Source organism: Pongo abelii, chromosome 21, assembly GCF_028885655.2.
Source record: "Pongo abelii isolate AG06213 chromosome 21, NHGRI_mPonAbe1-v2.0_pri, whole genome shotgun sequence".
In the NCBI taxonomy this organism is placed as follows: Eukaryota; Metazoa; Chordata; class Mammalia; order Primates; family Hominidae; genus Pongo; species Pongo abelii.
Genome location: NC_072006.2, coordinates 51433272 through 51455401, shown reverse-complemented (window position 1 = coordinate 51455401; position 22130 = coordinate 51433272). Strand labels below are relative to the sequence as shown.

The 22130-nt window shown below is 47.6% G+C and overlaps 1 protein-coding gene across 3 annotated transcripts in view; it reads right to left on the bottom strand.

Annotated features, from left to right (window-relative positions):
• The window catches only part of EYA2 (EYA transcriptional coactivator and phosphatase 2), a 315121-nt gene that overhangs the window by 15826 nt on the left and 277165 nt on the right, over nucleotides 1-22130 (bottom strand). For all 3 annotated transcript variants that reach the window (XM_054541866.2, XM_054541867.2, XM_024239112.3), the window contains one exon: nucleotides 3481-3539. In XM_054541866.2, coding sequence (XP_054397841.1) covers nucleotides 3481-3539 — 59 coding nt within the window. The remainder of the gene's footprint in view (nucleotides 1-3480; nucleotides 3540-22130) is intronic.

Sequence of the window (22130 nt, the reverse complement as noted above, 5' to 3'; positions counted from 1 at the left end):
CTGGGAGACCACAGGCTCTGTGGGACCCACGGGTGGGCTTTCGGGTGTCCATGAGCCCCTCGAAATGCACAGGGTGCTGCGAGTGTGCATTTGGGGGGCAGCAGGACCACAGCTTTCATTAGCTTCCCCAAGAAAAGTGGTGTCTTTTGCTCTTACCTGATCCACATCCATTTGCCTTTCTTTTGTTTATTTTTTAATTTTTTTTTTTTTGAGACAGGGTCTTGCGCTGTTGCCCAGGTTGGAGTGCAGTGGTGTCATCACAGCCTCAACCTCCCAGCTCAAGGGATCCTTTTACCTCAGCCTTCTGAGGAGCTGGGCCCGCAGGTGTGCGCCACCACACTTGGCTAACTTCTTTTTATTTTTCGGAGAGATGGGGTCTCTCTATGTTGCCTGGGCTGGTCTTGAACTCCTGGGCTCAAGGGATCCTCCTATCTTGGCTTCCCAAAGTGCTGGGATTATAGGCGTGCACCACCGTGCCTGGCCCCTTATTTTGACTTTTTATTTTTTTAATTTTTTTATTATTTCGAGATGGAGTCTTGCTCTGTTGCCCAGGCTGGAGAGCAAAGGCACGATCTTGGCTCACTGCAACCTCCGCCTCCCAGGTTCAAGTGATTCTCCCGCCTCAGCCTCCCCCTCCCGAGTAGCTGGGATTACAGACGCCCTCCACCGCACCCAGGTAATTTTTTGTATTTTTAGTAGAGACAGGGTTTCACTATGTTGGCCAGGCTGGTCTCGCACTCCTGACCTCAAGTGATCCACCTGCCTCGGGCTCCCAAAGTGCTGGGATTACAGGCGTGAGCCACTGTGCCCGGCCATAGATTTATTCTTGAAAAAGTGAACACTGACCATTAATTAACTCAGATGGGGAGATTACCATGGAGATCACCATGGGGAGATGTCTAGATGTTAAGAGATGGTGGCCCTTGGGGAGGGCAGGAACCAGTGTCCAGGATGGACAGAGGATCTGTTAAGAGCTGGGGTCCCAAGAGCCAGGCTGCCTGGATTTGAATCCTGCCTTCCCTGCTGAACAGCCATGTGAGTTTGGGCTGATTGCTCAATCTCTCTATGCCTCACATTCCCCAGCTGTAAAATTAGGATGAGGATAAAAGCGTCTCTCTCTCCTAGGGTTACTGTGGATATGCAATGAGTTATCCCATGTAATGCATTTAGAATAGAACATGGCACAAAACGAGGCATCTCTGAAGGTTGGTTCTTACTGCTAACTGAAAAAAAAAACAAAAAACAGAAAACAAAAAACAAAACAAAACAAAACAAAAAAAACAAGAGGCATTTCACATTTGGGACCTAGCATATAGTAGGTACTCCATAAATATTTCTTGAATGAGTAAGTGGAGAATTTGGTCTCTAAGGAAGAAAACACCCTTGGGCTGAGAATTCTCAAAGTGAGGTACCAAACAGCTCAGCATGAGACAGGGTTCAGAGGACTATTGCTCTCAATTCCAAGCCAGCTAGCTACAGGGGACTACAGAAACAGAACAGTGCTGCTCACTGCCTTGAAAGGAAGAGTGCTTCCTAACGATGACTTCATGGAAAGGACCAATTAACCTTGATCTGGGGTTTATTTATTCCATCAGGTGAGAAGTCCTGGTAGGGCTGGAGCTTTGCTCCTTGCCAGTCCTGATTGCAGAAGGGATTTTCCGAATGGCTGATTAAAATGAAGCAGGCATCTGCCTGCCGATCACCTCCAACTGTGCCGGGTTTTGAAAAGACTTGCAGGGCTCAGGAACAAAACTTTGATTTTTGTTTTTGCAGTAAGTTGAGAGAGACACCTTGGAAGCAGGTACTAAATAAAATTACAATGACTGGTCCCATAACCAAAACATTATTTGGTCTAATAATATATCTGATGAGCCTAAAGCCGTTGAATTGTGGTAATTTTGGATGAGCACAGATTAACTATGGTTCCGTTTTTATAAAGTTTTCCCAGGGGCGGGCTTGGAACATTCCAGCCCACATTCCTCTGGAAGCTGTCTCTCTTTTTTTTTTTTTGGAGACAGAGTCTCGCTCTGTACCCCAGGCTGGAGTGCAGTGGCACGATCTCGGCTCACTGCAACCTCCGCCTCCTGGGTTCAAGCGATTCTCCTGCCTCAGCCTCCCGAGTAGCTGGGATTACAGGTGCCTCCACCACGCCCGGCTAATTTTTGTATTTTTAGTAGAGACAGGGTTTCACCACGTTGGCCAGGCTGGTCTCGAACTCCTGACCTTAGGTGATCCTTGCACCTTGGCCTCCCAAAGTGCTGGGATTACAGGCGTGAGCCACCACACCCGGCTTGAAGCTGTCTCATATTAAGCAATGGGTTACCTGATTCCTGGAAGCCATGCCCTGGGAGTGTTTTCCCCTAGAAACCAGACACACCACTTATTCATTTGAGAAGTGTTTTTTAAGTATTGGCTGTATCAATTGTTATATTAAAAATATATATAACTGGTCGGGTGCGGTGGCTCACGCCTGTAACCCCAGCACTTTGGGAGGCTAAGGCGGGTAGATCACTTGAGGTTAGGAGTTTGAGACCAGCCTGGCCAATAAGGTGAAACCCTGCCTCTACTAAAAATACAAAAAAATTAGCTGGGTGTGGTGGTGCACGACTGTAATCCCAGCTACTCAGGAGGCTGAGGCAGGAGAATTGCTTGAGCCTGGGAGGCGGAGGTTGCAGTGAGCCGAGATCACACCACTGCACTCCAGCCTGGGTGACAAGAGTGAAAGTCAGCCTCAAAAACAAAAACAAACAATAACAACAACTATATATATATATATATGTATGCTAATGAATACAACCAAATATTTGGAGGCAGCTGCCTCCTTATGAAGACTGCTGGAGGAGGAGAAGCACGTGAAACTCTGAGCTTGACTACTGAGAAAAAATTGGTTATAACATCTCCGGACCCTTGATGGGAGGAGAGAAGCTGAAAGAAAGGGTATTTTCAACATTTTGAGCAGATCTTTGAAGAATATATACTAAACTCTTAATGGTGGTGATTTTGGGAGGTGAGGTCAGGTTAAGTGTTTGAATTTTTTCTGTTATGCATGCATTAAGCAGGAAAAAAATAGCAATAAATGAGCAGAGTTTAGTGATTTGAGGTGATGAGCAAGAGACTGTAGGGTTGAAGGGTGAGGTTGTGATTCTTTAAACAAATTTTTACTCATTTATTTATTATAGTAGAGATGGGGGTCTCACTATGTTGCTCAGGCTGGTTTTGAACTCCTGAGCTCAAGTGATCCTCCTGCTAAGACCTCCCAAAGTGCTGGGATTACAAGTATGAGCCACCACACCCGGCTAGTTGTGATTTTTGAGTTTGAGACGCAAAAGTCCCAGTTCTGGCTGGAGGCAGGTACACCTTGTCCTTATAAGCAGCCCTCCTCTCCCACCCCACTTCCTAGTAGAAGGAGAACTTGATAATCAATCAATCAATCAATCAATCAATCAATCAATGGGCATTTTTGACTCCTCAAATTCCCACCTTAAATCTTGGCCATTGTCATCTGATGAGACGTCATCAACGTGGATCTGGTCACAATCCTATGGAAAATTCGACAAAAAGAGAGAGAGAACGTGCCTGGTTAATCTGATGTAGCCTTTAAGGGTTGGCTTCAAAAGCTGAGGGCTGGGATGAGCACTGCACTGGGAGTCATCAGGCTCGGGTTCTAGTCTGGGTTTGGACACTCAAAGTTAGAGGTCCTTGGGTTCAATCTCATCCTCTTTGTCTGTTTGGTTTCCTTACAAATGAACAGGTTGACTGCAAGGAAAGTGACCATACAGTTACTCTCCAAACAGAGAGAGTTTTGCAGTAAAGGGGGCTGGTATTGTACTAGGGGGACAGGTGCAAACCAGGACTCCTCTAGGTCTCCAGTTTCCCAAGTATGGCCAGACATTTGGTCACCCTGGCCATATGGTGGACACCTTTGCCTTGCTAAAGGTGTTGCCCCTACTTGAAATGCTCTCCTGCCTTCATCTGCTTAGTAAACCCTGTGCTCTTCAAGTATTGGCTCCTGGAGGGACACCTGCTGTGCCTCATGATCTGTGATCATCATTTACTGAATGCTTACTATGTGCCAGGCACTATCCCCGGGGCTTGCCATTCAACAAACTCCAATGCCATGCTGTTTCCCCACTCAGTTTCCTTGGGGAAACACCTCTCTCTGTGGGACAAGACCATGGGGTGGAGGCTGGGCATGGTGGCTCATGCCTGTAATCCCAGCACTTTAGGAGACTGAAGCAGGTGGATTGTTTGAGGTCAGGAGTTCGAGACCAGCCTGGCCAACATGATGAAACCCTGTCTCTACTAAAATACAAACATTAGCTGGGCGTGGTGGCAGGTGCCTGTAAACCCAGCTAGTCGGGAGGCTGAGGCATGAGAATTGCTTGAACCCAGGAGGTGGAGGTTGTAGTGAGCCGAGATCGCGCCACTGTGCTCCAGCCTGGACGACAGAGCAATATTCTGTCTCAAAAAACAAACAAACAAAAAAACCACAGGGTGGGGACAATGAAAACCAATCAGAGGGACCCAAGGTCCCCCTGGCCACAGTGATTGCTTCAAGGATGAACATGTGGTCTAAGGTGGGCCAATGGGAACCAGCCCGGGGAGGTTGGCTGGGACTTTTGGAAGAGGTGCTGTCTCTTCCCTGGGGCTGCTGAATGGTGGATTAAGCCAGGAGCTGCGGAGGAAAGCAGGGGTGCGAGCTGGAGAGGGGGATGCCACGACCACGCGATCTGATCCCCTGGATCCAGTCAGGACTGAAGCTGAGCCATCCCTGACTGTGCTGGGCTGAATAACGAAACCCCAAAGATGCGCACATTCTTATCTTGGAACCTGCAAATCTGTTACTTTAAATGGCAATCAGGACTTTAGTTCAGTTAGAGATCTTGAGGTGGGAAGTTCTTCCTTGGCTGTCGGGGTGGGCCCTAAATGGAATCACATGGGTCCCTGTAAGAGGGAGAGTGATCTGATGACAGAAAGGAGAGGGTGACTGGAGTGATGTGCTTTGAAGATGGAAGAAGAGACCACAGTCAACATACACAAGAGGCCACTGGAAGAAAAACTAAAACAAACAAAAAACCAAAGGGCCAGGTGTGGTGGCTCACACCTGTAATCCCAGCATTTTGGGAGGCTGAGGCAGGTGGATCACTTGAGGCCAGGAGTTCGAGACCAGCCTGGCCAACATGGAGAAACCCCGCCTCTACTAAAAATACAAAAAATTAGCTGGGCATGGTGGTGCACATCTGTGGTCCCAGCTATTTGGGAGGCTGAGGCACGAGAATAGCTTGAACCTGGGAGGCAGGAGGCTGCAGTGAGCTGAGATCATACCACTGCACTCCAGCCTGGGCAACAGAGTGAGACTCTTGTCTAAAAAAAAAAAAAAAAGTAAAAAAAACGATTCTCCTCTCAGAGCCTCCAGAAGGAACCCCAGTGACACTGATGGGGACTCCTGACCTCCAGAACTGTAAGAGGACACATGTGTGTTGTTTGAAGCCAGTAAGTGGGGGAAATTCGTTACAGCAGCCCTGGCGAACAAATACACCCACTTTTCAGATTAAGTGAGTGGAGCTGGGTTTCTGGCACTTTGCAGCCAAGAGTCATAAGGGATGCCATGTCCCATGTGGAGCCTACATGATGCACACCTGCCAACCCCGCCTGCATCATGAAGTGCCCTCGTGACACACTGATGGGGCAAACATATCATGAGTGCACTTCATGATGCCGGTAGTGTGATATGATGATATGTTGATGGGGCAAAAAATGTGCGGGGGTACCAGCCCTTGCGGTACTGGTTCAGGGTGCAGGCTCTGGAATCTGACCGCCTGGGCCTGGATCCTGGATCCAATCGCTTCCCAGTGTGTGACCTTGAGCGAGGGGCATGACCCTCGTGAACCCCAGAGGCCTGACTGATAAATGGACCTGATAACTGAACCCACCTCCAGATGAGGTGAGGAGAAGCGAGATGCTGCATGAGAGCACCAAGAACAGTGTCGGGTGCACAGTGGCTGCTGCATACATGTTAGTTTCTACCACTGTGTTAAGATCTTACACATTTTCTCACAGTTTAGTTGCAAGGTGATTTCTGGAGGCAGCTGCCTCCTTACAAAGGCTGCTGGAGGAGGAGAAGCACGTGGGACTCTGAGCTTGACTACTGAGAAAAAATTGGTTGTAACATCTCTGGAACCTTGACCGGAGTAGAGAAGTTGGAAGAAAGGGTATTTGCAACATTTTGAACAGATCTCTTTTTAGACAATTGGACAAGCAAAAAGCCTTTTTTTTTTTTTTTTTTTTTTTTTTTTTTAGACAGTCTTTTAGACAGTCTTGCTCTGTCACCCAAGCTGGAGTGCAGTGGCACAATCTCAGCTCACTGCCACCACCTCCCAGGTTTAGGTGATTCTCAAGCCTCAGCCTCTCGAGTAGTTGGGACTACAGGTGTGTGCCACCATGCCTAGCTAATTTTTGTATTTTGAGTAGAGATGAGGTTTTGTTATGTTGGCCAGGCTGGTCTCAAACTCCTGGCCTCAAGAGATCCTCTAGTTTTGGCCTCCCGAAGTGCTAAGATTGCAGGCGCGAGCCACTGCGCCCGGCCAAAAGGCTTGAATTTATCTTTGAGAATATAAGCTTTGCAGGGGGATGGTGGGAAGCCCCTGCCTCATTCATTTTTTTTCTTTTTTTAAAAAATAGAGATACGGTCTCAGTAAGTTGCCCAGACCGGTCTTGAACTTCTGGGCTCAAGTGATCCTCCCGCTGTGGCCTCCTAAAGTGGTAGAATTACAGGCCTCCTCATTAATTTTTAAAAGATACATAAGGTAGTCTTGTTGTTATGGTGATGTTTAGGGAGGCAAGGGAGGGGTCAGTGGCATCTGGGGCAGCCTGGGTTGCCTTGTGGGGAGCTGGGCTGGAATCTGAGAGAGGGGTTGGCAAGCGGGTAGTGTGGCTGCTGGTCCCTCTCCGGCCCCTTGAATGGGCTTCAGATTAGAAAGGGTTTTGCTGAAAGGTGAGGCTTGTTTCCAGAGTCCTTGACACACATGGGCCCAGGCACAGCAACTTTGTAGCAGGTGACAAAGTGTGACTGCCATTCTCGCCTCTGCATAGGACCTTGCACCTCTGTGACCCACGGGCAGCACCCTGGGTTTGGACAGTGGTGTGCTCTTAAGGCCTGGAGACCAATGGCAGCAGGGAAGTCCCCCCAGGTGGCTTCCCAGGGGTCAGCTCTGGGCAAATGGGAGTAAGCAGATGGCCAAGAACACGGTGGATGCTAAAGGGTGACCCTGAATGAGAAACTCACTGGGAAATGGGGGACTGGAAGGACACTCTGAGTGACCACTCTTGAGCCAGCAGACATCTGGTTACACCTAAGCTTTTACTGCTCATTATTTCGTATTTCCTTTCTTTCCATTTACCCAGGACTCTGATCAATGCTTGGTGGTCTCAGGTATAATCTACCCCCTCTCCCCAAGAAGGAGTGATCTTTTTTGCAGTAGTCAAGCACGATGATACTCTCTACATTGAAAGAATCTAGAGCCATGTTGTCTAATATGGTAGCAATTAGCTGCCTGTGGCTATTTATAGTTATATTGAAATTCAGTCAAGTTAAATAACATTAAAGGTTCACTTCTTTAGTCCTACTTCAAGTGCTCAAGAGCTACACACAGCCAGTGGTTATTGTAGTGAACGCTGCAGATATTTTATCATCGCAGAAATCTCTATTGGACAGTGCTGCTCTAGAGGGGTGAGGGAGCCAGGCTGGCAGCTGCTTGTCTACTGTGTTGATAAGTTCAGTTAGGGAAGAGCCTGCAAACTGGCCTGGAGACATATCTACTTAGCCCATTGCATGCTTAAATTTTTTTTGAAGCAGTGGGCAATATGTAAACTTGGGGGATATCCTCTCTCTTTTCTCTCTGCCTCCTCTTCCCTTTCTCTTCTTGTTCTTGCTCTCTCTCCAGATTTTCAGCTACCTCCTTCAGCCAGGGCATCCATTTACAGTTTCCCACCATCTCTACTGGGCTTGCTTCAGTTTACATTACCTGGATCCTTGGCCCCCCTAGGCATGTGAGTCTGAGACCTCTGACCCATGGCCATATAAATGGATGGCCTAGGACGAACAATCCTGACATGTTAAGGAAAATGGGATTCAAACGGCAACCGCTGACTTTACAGGCCCAGGCGCAGAGGAAACAAAATGAACAGATAGCCCCCAGTTCACCGCTTTGCCTGAAACTGGAAAAACACCCCCTCCGCCCCCCAGGACGTCCCTCAAGCTCTGGAGCCACTTCTGGGGTCACCCGGGCTCAGGCCCCTGGGCAGGGTTCCATGCACTTTCCTTGATGTCAGGGGAAAGGCATTTGGGGAGGCTCTGCTTTTCTCATTTGCAAGGGGATTGTTGGGGGCGCTAAAGTGTGACAACAGTAGCGATCACATTTCGGTCTTAATAAAATCCCGTGACGCTCAGCTAGACGCTACCTCATACTCCACCAGCTGATCTGGATCGAGTTACCCCTTGAGCCAGCTCGGAGGGGAGCTGGACCGCAGAGAGACCATGAAGATGGGGGAGCCTCCGGGGAAGAGAATCCCACAACCCTCAGTGCTTCCATCCCTCTCCTAGGTATGAGGGTGAGGGGACTGTAAGTCAGATGGGAGACTTGTCCACACGAACTGCAGGGTGCTTCTGATCTCTTCCGGGTCAAAGTGTGAGTATCTTGGGGTGGGGGTGCTGAATGGGATCTGCTGGCAGAGATGGTGGAAGGGTTCCCGTGACCTTGACACAGGTGAGGTGCAGTGGGGCTGAGGACCGGGCCCTGGTGCAATTCCTGTCTCGAGGGATTTTTACTTTCTGACCCAGAGTAACACCTGCAAAGAGCCTTGTGTAAAAATGTCCATCATCCTGGTGAGAAACTGGAAAACACCTAAAGTTCCTTTGATGAGGTCGTAGCTAAATAAAATGTGGTATATCCATTCAGTGGAATCCTACTCAGCAGTGCAGAAAAAGGAGGTGGATTTTTTTTTTTTTTTTTTTTTGAGACAGAATTCCACTCTTGTTGCCCAGGCTGGAGTGTAATGGCGTAATCTCGGCTCACTGCAACCTCCGCCTCCCAGGTTCAAGCAATTCTCCTGCCTCAGCCTCCTGAGTAGCTGGGATTACAGGCATGCACCACCACGCCTGGCTAATTTCATATTTTTAGTAGAGACGGGGTTTCTCCATGTTGGTCAGGCTGGTCTTGAACTCCCGACCTCAGATGATCCCCCCACCTCGGCCTCCCAAAGTGCGGGGATTACAGGCGTGAGCCACGGCCCAAGCCAAGGAGGTGAATTTTTATGCTAGCACATGGAAATGGTTTCAAGACATCCTAGAGTGTGAAAAACGCATGTTAAAGAATCATACATCCAGCTGGGCGCGGTGGCTCACATCTGTAATCCCAGCACTTTGGGAGGCCGAGGCGGGCAGATAACTTGAGGTCAGGAGTTGGAGACCAGCCTGGCCAACACAGCGAAACCCTGTCTCTATTAAAAATACAAAAAGTTAGCTAGGCATGGTGGCATACACCTGTAATCCCAGCTACTTGGGAGTCTGAGAAAGGAGGATCGCTTGAGCCCAGGAGGTGGAGGTTACAGTGAGCCGAGATTGCACCACTGTACTCCAGCCTGGGTGACAGAGCAAGACTGTTTAAAAAAAAAAAAAAAAAGAGTGATACACCCAGTATGATACCATGTATATATTTATAAAATCCCATTAAAATATGATAGTTTTATATGGATGTATTGTACATAACTGCAAAAAGAAAGATCTGGAAGCCCATACATCTGGGTGGAAGCAGCAGTTTCATATGGGGAGTCACTGGGATTGGGCTGGTGGTCAAAGGATGTTTTAGCTTATTGAAATATTTTCATTAAAAAAAATGAGGGCCAGGTGTGGTGGCTCATGCCTGTAATCCTAGCACTTTGGGAGGCCGAGGAGGGTGGATCTCCTGAGCCCAAGAGTTTGAGACCATCCTGGACAACATGGTGAGATTCTGTTTTTACCAAAAATACAACAATTAGCCAGGTCTGGTGACATGTACCTATAGTTGTAGCTACTTGGGAGGCTGAGGTGGGAGGATCACCTGAGCCTGGGGAGGTCGAGGCTGGAATGAGTTATGATCGCACCACTGTACTTCAGCCTAGGTGACAAGGAGAGACTGTGTCTCAAAAAAAAAAAAAAAAAAAAAAAAAAAAGGATAATATGTGTATGTATTACTTTTGAAAAATAATTAATTACAAATATCTCACTGAGATAGAGACAAAAATCTCTATCACTGGACAGAAACTAGTATTGGACTAGGGATAGAAACTAGTATTTATTAAAAGCTTTCAATGTGCCAGGGACTATGGCCAGCACTTTCTATATATGTAGTGGGAAACTAGGAGAAAATGAGGCAGAGAGGAGTGTGGGAACATGCCTGTTATGGGTTGAACTGTGTTCCCTACAAGATGTTGAATGTGACCTTATTTGGAAATAGGGTCTTTGCAGATGATCACATTAAGATGAGGACCTTAGAGTGTGCCTGCATCCAATATGTCTGTGTCCTTATAAAGGGGGTATTTGGACACAGAGACAGACAGACGAAGAATGCCAGGTGATGATGAGGACAGAGACCGGGTGACATGTTCTCTACGAGTCAGAGGACATACGAGACCACCAGGAGCTAGAAGAGAGGCAAGGAACAGAGTCTCCCTTGCAGCCCTCAGAAGGAACCAACCTTGATCTTGGACTTCGTGTCTCATGAACTGTGGGACAGTAAGTTTCTCTTGTTTAAGGCACCCAGTCTGTGGGACTTTGTAATGGCAGCCCAAGCAAACTCAGATGTGCCCAAGGCAAGAGGAAGAGGAGCCAGCACCCAGACGCATCTCCTTTCAGAGCCTGTGCTCGAGAAGATCTGTCTATCTCAAGACTATAAAAACACCTACTATGGGCCCGGCACCGCATCAGACAATGATGGGTCAAGAGAGAGGAAGCTTCTTTCTTCTCCAAGAAAACATCTGGTTTTGGGGGATGGGGGGCTGGAGGTCCCAGGGACCCTGGGATGGGGAACCACAGTGGCTTCCGTGAAGGCTTCAGCAGTGGCATCCGGGGCCGGGGTCATAGCCGCAGACAGGGCCCAGGCCAAGGCCGAGGAGCTCACAGAGGCAAGACCAAGGACAAGGAGTGGACGTCCATCCCCAAGCTGGGCCACCTGGTCAAGGACATGAAGATCAAGTTCCTGGAGGAGATCTATCTCTTCTTCCTGGCCATCAAACAGTTTGAGATCATTGACTTTTTCCTGGGGGCCTCTCTCAAGGATGAGGTTTTGAAGACCATGCCAGTGCAAAAACAGACCCGCGCCGGCCAGCGCACCAGGCTCAAGGGATTTATTGCCATCGGTGACTACATTGGCATGTCGGTCTGGGTGTTAAGTGCTCCAAGGAGGTGGCCACTGCCATCCGCGGGGCCATCATCCTGGGCTAGCTCTGCATTGTCCCCATGTGCAGAGGCTACTGGGGGAGAAAGATCAGCAAGCCTCACACCGTCCCTCGTAAGGTGACAGGCCGCTGTGGCTCTGTGCTGGTGCACTTCATCCCTGCACCCAGGGGCACTGGCATCGTCTCGGCCCCCAAGCCCAAGAAGCTACTGCTGATGGCTGGTATCTATGACTGCTACGCTGCAGCTGCACTGCCACCCTGGGAAACTTCTCCAAGGCCACCTTTGATGCTATCTCTAAGACCTACAGCTACCCGACCCCCAACCTCTGGAAGGAGACTGTATTCACCAAGTCTCCCTAGAATTCAGGAATTCAGGTCAGGAATTCACTGACTACCTTGTCAAGACCCCATCAGAGTCTCTGTGCAGAGGACTCAGGCTCCAGCTGTGGCTACTACATAGGGTTTTTATACAAGAAAAATAAAGTGAATTAAGCTTGAAAAAAAAAAAAAGAGAGGGGAGGCTTCAAGGATGAAATCTGGCTCTTGCCCTCACGGTGCCTATCATGTCACTGGAAAAGACAAGGCAAAGAGGCATGAAATACCAAATTGCTGATTCAAGATGTGTACACACTGATCACCTTCTATGTGCCCAACACTGGCCTGGGCACTGCATGTGTCTTGGAGTTATCCTTGTCTCCTCTCTCTGACGTCCTGGCACCCATCCGTCACCAAATCCTGTTGGCCTTCCCTTCGACATATACCCACAATCTGACCATTCTCACCTCCTCCACTGCCTGCACCGCCCCCCGCTCCCCCGTGGTCCAAACCACCATCATCTCCCACCTAGATCAGAGGTTAGTAAGCTATTAACCCAGGGGCCAAATCTGGCCTGTCGCCTGTTTGTGTAAATAAAGTTTTATTAGAACACATCTATGTTCATGCATTTACATCCTGTCTGCTGCTGCTTTTGTGCTACTGCAGGAGAACTGAGTAGCTGAGACAGGTCCAGTATGATGTGCAAAGCCAAAAATATTTAGTATCTGGCCCTTTACAGAAGTTTGTTGACCCCTGGTGTAGGCTACTACAGTCACCTCCTCCCTCTTCCTGCTCTTATCCTTATCTACCCCGTATCCTCCCAGCCTAGTCTCCATCCAGCAGCCAGAGGGATGCTGTTCAACCCTAAGTCGGATCATGTCCCGCTCCTGCTCAAATCCCCACAATGGATCTCACCTCCCTACAACTAAAAGCACAGTCCTCACAATGGACCCTGGCTCCATGTGGTCTGCCCACCCTCGGGTTCATCACCTCCCTGACCTCATCTCCTACCCTCTCCTCACTACACTGCCCACACAGTGGCCTCCTGTAGCTCACTGCAGCCTCCACCTCCCGGGTCAGTGATTCTCCTGTCTCAGCCTCCCGAGTAGCTGGGATTACAGGCACGCGCCACCACGCCTGGCTAATTTTTGTATTTTTAGTAGAGACAGAGTTTCACCATGTTGGCCAGACTGGTCTCGAACTCCTGACCACAAGTGATCCGCCCACCTCGGCCTCCCAAAGTGCTGGGATTCCAGGCATGAGCCACCGTGGCTGGCCTGGAAGTTTTAGATTTACAGAAAAGTTGCAAAGATAGTACAGAGAGTTCCCATATACCCCACACCCACTTTCTCCTTTTGTTAACATCTTACATTAGTATGCTGCATTTGTGAAAACTAATAAGCAGATAGTGCTGTGTTAACTACGTCAATTACTTATTCAGATTCTTAAGGCTTTCCCCCTACTGTTCTTTGACTGTTCCAGGATCCCAAGGTGGATACCACATGACATGTAGTTGTCCTGTCTCCTTAGGCTTCTCTGGGTTGTGACAGTTTCTCAGGCTTTCCTTGCTTTTGAGGACAGTGTGAAGGAGAACTGGTCAGGTATTTCATAAAATGTTTGTCAACTGGGATTTTTCTGATGTTTTTCTCATGATTACACTGGGTTCCTGGGTTTTGGGAAGGTCACAGACGGAGAGTGCCATTCTCTTCACATCACATCAAGGGTAAATATTATCAACATGACTAATCACTGTTGATGTTGACCTTGATCACCTGGCTCAGGTGGTCTTCATCAGGGTTCTCCACTCCGAAGTTACTATTCCCCTCGTCTATACTGTACTCTTTGGAAAGAAGTCACCATGCGTGGCTCACACTATGGGTGTAGTATCTACATAAGTTACCTGGAATTTTTCTGCATGGGAGATTCGTTTAGTCTCCCCACTTATTTATTTATGCAATCATTTATCTACATCAGTATAGACCCATACATACTTATTTTATACTTTAGGTTAGAATCTGATGTTACATTATTTATTTGATTATTCCAGCTTTTATTTTATTTTGCTCTTTTTATTCATTGTTCCAGATTTGGCCATTGGGATCCGATATTACATTATTTATTTTATTACTCCAGCTTTTATTTTATTTTGTTGTTTTTATTTTTCTGGATTTGGCCATTGGGAACTCTTTCAGTTGGATCCTGTGTTCCTCTGGCATAACCCGTCACTTTGGGTTTTCCCGAGCAATTCCTTACTTTATGGTGCTAAAAGATGCTCCGGGATAATCATATAGTTCTTGGCCCAGCCCTAGAATCAGCCATTTCTCCATGGAGCTCTAGTTCCTTTTTCTTGCATCGTGGTATTAGAAACTATTATCTGAGTATCCTCATTGCTACAAGGGTGTCATCATTCCTGGGCTCAGGTAACACAGCAAGGTCTTCAGTTTCCTTTTTTTTTTTGAGACAGAGTTTCACTCTTGTCGCCCAGGCTGGAGTGCAGTGGGGTGATCTCGGCTCACTGCAACCTCCATCTCCCGGGTTCAAGCGATTCTCCTGCCTCAGTCTCCCAAGTAGCCGGCATTACAGGTGCCTGCCACCACACCTGGCTAATTTTTTGTATTTTTAGTAGAGACAGGGTTTCATCATGTTGGCCAGGCTGGTCTCAAACTCCTGACCTCAGGTAATCCCACCCATCTGGGCCTTCCAAAGTGCTGGGATTACAGGTGTGAGCCACTGCACCCAGCCAGTCTTCAGTGTTTTTAAAAAAATTATAAAATGTGGCTATTCCATCTGCTTGCAGGTGTGTTACCAGGCAAGGGGCAGGTGCCAAATAAATGATACCAATTATAGTCCAGATCTCTCTTTTCACCAGTGTGGAAACTAAAACTCAGACAGGATCTGCAGAAAACTTCTGTAAAGAGTCACAGGGCATGGATGAAGGTAGCTGCTGGGATTGCAGGGGCCTTCCAACTTCAGCAGCGACGACCGCAATTTGTCCATTTGTCATATGTGCTATAACTCCAGTGTCAGCTTTAGGGTGATGTTAGTCTTATAAAATGTGTGGGAGAGCATCCCATCTTTTTCTTTGCTCTGTAGTTTATGTTGGATGAGATTTATCCTTTCCTTGAAGGAACTCTTGTTTAAAACCAGCGGGACCTGGTGCCTTTTTTGGTGAGGGCACCAAAAACGCACTTCGTCTTTAATGATTTAACAAATTTTCATGATCTTTGGTTTGTTGTATTTATTTTTTATTTCCACTTGGGCTAATTTCAGTAATTTGTGTCTTCTTGAAAAGTGTCGATCTCACCTAGATTTTCAAATTCATTGGTAAAACAGTACCTGGCATTCTTGTAATTAAAAGAAATAACCTCCCCTGAATTTTAGTAATGGCCACCCTTTCATTCTAGATGTTGTTTATTGATCTCTCTCTCTTTTCCCCTTTGATTAAGCTTGCTAAAGCCTTATCTATTTTAATGGTCTTTACAATTATTCTTATGAATTTTTCTGTTTTTCTAACAAATGTCATTTAGGACTGTAAATGCCAATCTGGACCGTCCTTCTGCATCCCACAGGTATGATACTTAGTATTCTTTTTTTTTTTTTTTTTGAGATGGAGTCTTGCTCTGACACCAAGGCTGGAGTGCAGTTGTGCAATTTCGGCTCACTGCAACCTCCGCCTCCTGGGTTCAAGTGATTGTTCTGCCTCAGCCTCCTGAGTAGCTGGGACTACAGCGTGCACCACTATGCCTGGCTAATTTTTGTATTTTTAGTAGAGACGAGGTTTCACCATCTTGGCCAGTCTGGTCTTGAACTCCTGACCTCAAGTGATCCACCCCCCTCAGCCTCCCAAAGTGCTGGGATTACAGGCATGAGCCACCATCCCCAGCCGATACTTAGTATTACTGTTGTTGCACATTGCTGATCAGCAAACTCAGTGACAAATACTTATCAAAACCTGTTCTGATTAAGCTGGTGATAGCTGGGGCTTCTCAAACTCTCCTGCTGTGGTTTGATCTCATTACTTCTTGTCTTTGGCTGCTTGGAGACATGAATGCAGAAATTGTTGACAAATTTGCGTTAGAAAAATGACTTTCATCAGGGACCCGATGAACTCCCTGGCTGCTCCTTGTCCTCTAAGGCAGGTATATTTTTTAAGTGAGATTGCTTAATGCTGCCTCTAGACTAGCCAGAGGGAGTCTACTCCCTGGGAGGGAAACCTTGGCCACATCTCTTGTGCTAAGTGTTTAACTTATCTTAAGAGCGCTAAAGAGGCTGTGGCCTGAATTGTATTAATGACTGTTGGGCAGGGTGCTTTGGAGAGAGCTCAGTGCTAACACAGTGACATATTACTTTCCTGACAGCTCCTAAAGACCATAAATCACAGGTTTAGCAACCAGGCTCATGTGTCAGGCAAGCAGCCATGGCTGCCCTGATTTCAGCAACTTTCTGAGTCTCTCCAGCATGGTCTTTCCTAAAGCCCTGGCTGCATCTTGAAACACTCCTCTTCCAGCCTGCCCGAATGCCTGGCCATCCCTGCATCGGGCTAGGGATACCTTTTGCCAAAGATCTTTAGGGTCACCTTGTTTCTCCTGAAAGGCTCTTTCCTTATTTTATTTTTTGAGATGGAGTCTTGCTCTGTTGCCCAGGCCGAAGTGCAGTGGCGCTATCTTGGATCACTGCAACCTCTGTCTCCCAGGCTCAGGTAATTCTCCTGCCTTAGCCTCCCGAGTAGCTGGGACTACAGGCATGCACCACCATGCCTGGCTAATATATATATATATGTATTTTATTTTATTTTAAGTAGAGACGTGATTTCGCCATATTGGCTGGGCTGGTCTTGAACTCCTGACCTTAAGTGATCCGCCCGCCTTGGTCTCCCAAAGTGCTGGGATTACAGGCATGAGCCACCATGGCTGGCCCCCTGAAAGACTCTTTTCTTCCATCCATTCAGTTGATCCATGTTCTCCACTTCCTAGTTCATCTCAAACTCTATTCTCCATGAAAGATAGACATCCTAGCAGAGAAGTCATTTGGCCTGGGATCAAATCTCCACATTCTTCTTACTAGCTGTGTGACCCTGGGAAAGGGATCTTTCTGGGCCTCAGTCCCCTCATCTGTAAAACGGAGATTGAAAAAACCATCTCCTTTGCAGGGCTGCTGTGAGGGTGCGGTGAGATGGTTCATGCGCAATGCCTGGTGCAAAAGAAGAGCTTGATATGTGTCAGCTGTTGGGCAAGTGAACCGCTCTGTGCCTCAGTTTCCCCATCTCTAACATGGGGATACATAACAGTACCTGCCTTCTGTGGTCGTTGTAAGGGTTAATGAATGGGTACAGACAAGCCCTTCAGCCACTGCCAGGCACACAGTCGCATGCAGGACCCACTAGCTCCCATTAGGATTGTGCTTGTTACTCCCACATGTGCACTCAGCATGTGGGAGTAACGTGTCCTTTCTAGACGTGCATTCAGATCCCTTGCACATTGCTTTGATCACCTCCAGGTGATTCATCCTCTCAGCGGGGAGTGAAGGATGCTGCCGTGTTCATGTGGTTGCTTGCTGATGTTTGTGTGAGTTTTACTTTGCATAAGGTGCTTTGCAAACTCATAGCAGAGGAATCTAATAATTTGATTTTTCATCTTACAAAGACATGAAAAATCTTGGCCAGGCGCGGTGGCTCACGCCGGTAATCCCAGCACTTTGGGAGACTGAAGTGGGTGGATCTCTTGAGGTCGGGAGTTTGAGACCAGCCTGGCCAACATGGTGAAACCCTGTCTCTACTAAAAATACAAACATTAGCCAGGCATGGTGGCTTTAGGAGCTATCAGCTGGTGGTCCCAGCTACTTGTGAGGCTGAGGCATGAGAATCGCTTGAACCAGGGAGGTGGAGGTTGCAGTGAGCTGAGATCACAGCACTGCACCCCAGCCTGAGAGACAGAGCGAGACTCCATCTCAAAACACACACACAAAACAAAATAAACAAAAACAAAATCAGAAAAACCCAAAGAGATGAAAAATATTTGTCTTCTCCATGAACACTGGGACTTCCTCCTCCTCCTGGTGTCAGATCTTGGCTTTCCGCCACCACACTTCTCAGTGACTCCAGCCCTCCCTTGCACTTTCTTCTCTTCCTTTGAGTCCACTGTCTGCGGCACTGCACGAGCTCCTAGATTCTTACTGGGAATCCTTTTTCTCAAACCAGATGGACATCACTGTCCCTGGCAGGGGCAGCACAGCACCATGGGTAAGGGCAGGGTCTCTGGAGCCAGGCCACCTGGGTCTGAATATTGCCACTGCCAACTATGTGACTTGGGCTGTTCACTTAGCCACTCTCTGCCTCAGTTTCCCCATTTGTAAAACGGGTGTTATGAACTGAACGTTTGTGTCTCCTCCCAAAATTCATATGTTGAAAATCTAACCTCCCTATGTGGCTGTATTTAGAGGTAGGGCCTCTAAGGAAGTAATTAAGGTTAAGTGAGGTCACAGGGTGGGGCCCTAACCCAATGGGATTGGTCTCCTTGTTAGAGGAGACACCAGACAGCTGTTTCTCTCTCTGGCTCTCTCTCCATGTACATGCACTGAGGAAAGCCTGGGTGAAGACGCAGCAAAAATGCAGCCATCTGCAAGCCAAGAAGAGGGCCCTCACCAGAAACCAACTTTGCCAGCACCTGGATCATGGACTTCCAGCCTGCAGAACTATGAGAAAGGAAATTTCTGTCATGTAAGCCACCCGCTCCGTGGTATTTTATTATGACAGACTGAGCAGACTAGTATAATGGGGATAATAATAGGATTAAATAAAGTAAAACATACAAGCCAACTAGAACAGTGCCTGGTATGTAGTGAGTGCCCAGTAAATTTCAGTTATTATTGAAATCTGGTTCAGAGGAAGAAGTGGAAAGTCAGCCAAGTTAAATACCTCCTTCAAGGTCTTAGAGCTCAGAAGAATCGGGGTCAGAATTGGAACTTAGGTCCTCTGATCCCAAATAGCACCCCACTCCTTCTACGGTGCCAGGCCTCTTAGTGGATGGCACTCACCCCGGTAGAGCTGTGCTCCTTCATGTCGCATCTTCACGGATTTAGCCATAGAGGAGTCCCCCCTTTCACTAACTTCTCAGTCTTTTTTTTTTTTCTGAGATAGACTCTTGCTCTGTCACCCAGGCTTGACTGCAATGGCGTGATCACAGCTAGCTCACTGAAGCTTCAACCTCCCAGGCTCAATCAATCCTCTACCTCAGCCTCCCGAGTAGCTGGGACTATAGGCACTCATCACCATGCCTGGCTAATTTTTTTTTTTCGTATTTTTTGAAGATATGGGGTTTCGTCATGTTGCCCAGGCTGGTCTCAAACTCCTGTGCTCAAGTGATCGTCCCGCCTCAGCCTCCCAAAGTGCTGGGATTACAGGCATGAGCCACTGCCCTTGGCCTCCTCATTTATCTTAACAATGATGCTCCTTCACAAACCTACTCATTCTGGGCATCATTACTTATGACATCATTGGTTTGATGTACTGGTTATTTTTCCCCTAAAATACGAGTAAGAAAAAACCATACATTTAACAAAGTGGTTTTTTGTTTTGTTTTGTTTTGTATTTTAATTAAGAGCAAACCACATGAAACCTGGATCATGCTGTGCACAAGGCATCCATAAATACTGCTCAGCTGACCGACATCTCTCAGGGACTCAGTGTGGTGGGCATTTGGGTGGGACAATTCCACTTTGTACAAGACTGTCCAACATATTGGGTTGAGTGGTATTGCTGGCCCTGCCTCTAAAAGCAAACAGTGCTTTCCCTTCATGTGACAACCAACTACCCCAACCCCCCAATTTCTTTCTTTCTTTTTTTTTTTTTTGAGACAGAGTCTCAACTGTGTCACCCAGGCTGGAGTGAAGTGGTGCGATTTTGGCTCAATGCAATCTCTGCCTCCCGCCCACCCCCAGTTTCTTTTTTCTTTTCTATTTTTTTTTTGAGACTGAGTCTTGCTCCATCACCCAGGCTGGAGTGCAGTGGCGCGATCTCGGCTCACTGCACCCACTGCCTCCCAGGTTCAAGTGATTCTCGGGCCTCAGCCTCCTGAGTAGCTGGGATTACAGGCACCTGCTACCACACCTGTCTAATTTTTGTATTTTTAGTAGAGATGGGGTTTCACCATGTTGGCCAGGCTGGTCTCGAAGCCCTGACCTCAAGTGATCTGCCCACCTCAGCCTCCTAAAGTGCTGGGATTACAGGCGTGAGCCACCACGCCTGGCCCCACCCCTAGTTTCTAATGTGCCCCTCTATCCATCCAAGGGATGGGGTTGCCCTCAGGTGGGAATGCTGCTCTAGTTAAACACACTGACACTAATGTGGATGAGAACATTCAGAATGCCCACTCTTTGAGAAAAAAAAAATGGTACACTCCCCTGTCCTCCCAACACACAAATGACACTGCTAAGGAGTAGGGCTGGTAATTCACAATACAGGTGGTAGGAGGTATGTGTACAGTATGGAGGAATAATCCAGGGCAAATATGCCAGACTAGAGGATCTAGCAAATGAGGAGAATGGGTCAGGGTCCAGGCACCCGGCTGAGGTTGCAGAACCAGAGACCAGGATTTGAGGAGAAGAAAATGCAGTAAATGGAAATTGAGGTCTGTAAAATAGGAGGTGAGAATTAAGTGCTGTGGCAGATTGCTAGTTTTTCATCCAGTACCTGTTCTCCCTGCTTCCATAGTGATGGAATTTTTAGTAAGGCATGACTGCCCAGAATGAAGACTACAATTCCCAGCCTCCCTTGCTGGCCAATGGGATGTAAGTGCAAGTATTGTGTGGCACTTCTGGGACAGTCTTTGAGAGCCTCCAGGTGCTGTCTGAAAAGGGAAAAGGCAGTTCCTCTTTGCCCCTTCCTCCATTCTGATACCTGGAACTGGAATGTCACTATCTTGGATCATGAGGGCAAGAGAGACACTTGAGGGTTGGTGAAGGTGCAAGCTGGCAGGAATCTGAGCTCTTCGTCGAGAAGAGGTCCCTGGATTGCTAACCTCTAGAGTTCTGCAGATAAGAGAAATACATCCTGTTTTGTGTGGACGACGTTAACCTACTTAATTTCTAATAAAGTCAAAGGTACATAAACAAAGTCAGTTTCCTGAAAGTTAGAAATTCCAGAAGTCAGTTGTTACCATGGATGGGGTCGTAGGGCAAGATCATCAACAGTCAAGAAACAACGATTTACTGATCACCTACTATGTGCCAGTTATAGCAGTGAACACAGTGGACATGTTCTCTGCCCTCCTGGAACACACAGCTGGTGGGGAACACAGAATTCACATCAATTATTTCAAATAATTAATGAAATGGTTACAAAGAGTACAAAATGTACCGCGTAAGTATGAGGCGTCCTGGGAGCATATGATGGCAGAATCTAACCTTTTGAGGGGAATCAGGTAAGACTTCCCTAAGGACATGGCACTGGTTCAGAGATTTAAGAGGTGCATAGGAACTGGCGAGGCCTTGGACCTTGAGAACAAGAGGAGGGGAGAATGGTGGGGAAGTGCGTTCCATACAGAAGGCATGGCGTGGGCAGAATCTTAAGGTAGTGGGGAGCATGGATGTTCAAGGAATTACAAAAAGACCATTGGATCTGGAGTGGAGCAAATGATGAAAAGAGTAGGAGAAAGAGTCTGGAGAAGCAGGTGGGGTCAGTCCATAATAGTTCACTGAAGAGCTTTTTTTTTTTTTTTTTTTTTTTTTTTGAGATGGAGTCTCATTCTGTTGCCCAGGCTGGAGTGCAGAGGTGTGATCTTACCTCACTGCAACCTCTGCCTCCTGGTTTGAAGCGATTCTCCTGCCTCAGCCTCCTGAGTAGCTGGGATTACAGGCGCCCACCACCATGACCTGCTAGTTTTTGTATTTTTAGTAGAGACAGGGTTTTGCCATGTTGGCCAGGCTGGTCATGAACTCCTGACCTCAAGTGATACACCTGCTTCGACCTTCCAAAGTGCTGGGATTATAGGCGTGAACCACTGTGCCCAGCCTACTGAAGAGCTTTAAGCAGGTGACATGTTCAGCTTTCCTTTTCACCTCTCTGGCTACTGTGATGAAAACCGAGGAAAGGTGTCAGGCTGAGACTGCCAGCTGACCCTCAATACCCACTTCACTTCCCTCCTTTATCTATAGTAGCAGTTTTTATTGGCACGCGACTGCCCAGAATAAAGACTACATTTCCCAGGCTCCCTTGCAGGAAGGTGTGGCCAAGTGACTACGTTAAGGCAATGGGGTGTGAGCAGAAGAGATAACTGCAACCGCTGGGTGGTGCTCTTCTCTGTCTCTGCCTCCTTTCCTCTGCTGCCTGGAATGTGCCTGGAATCGGTGGCTCATGCCTGTAATCCCAGCACTTTGAGAGCCCAGGG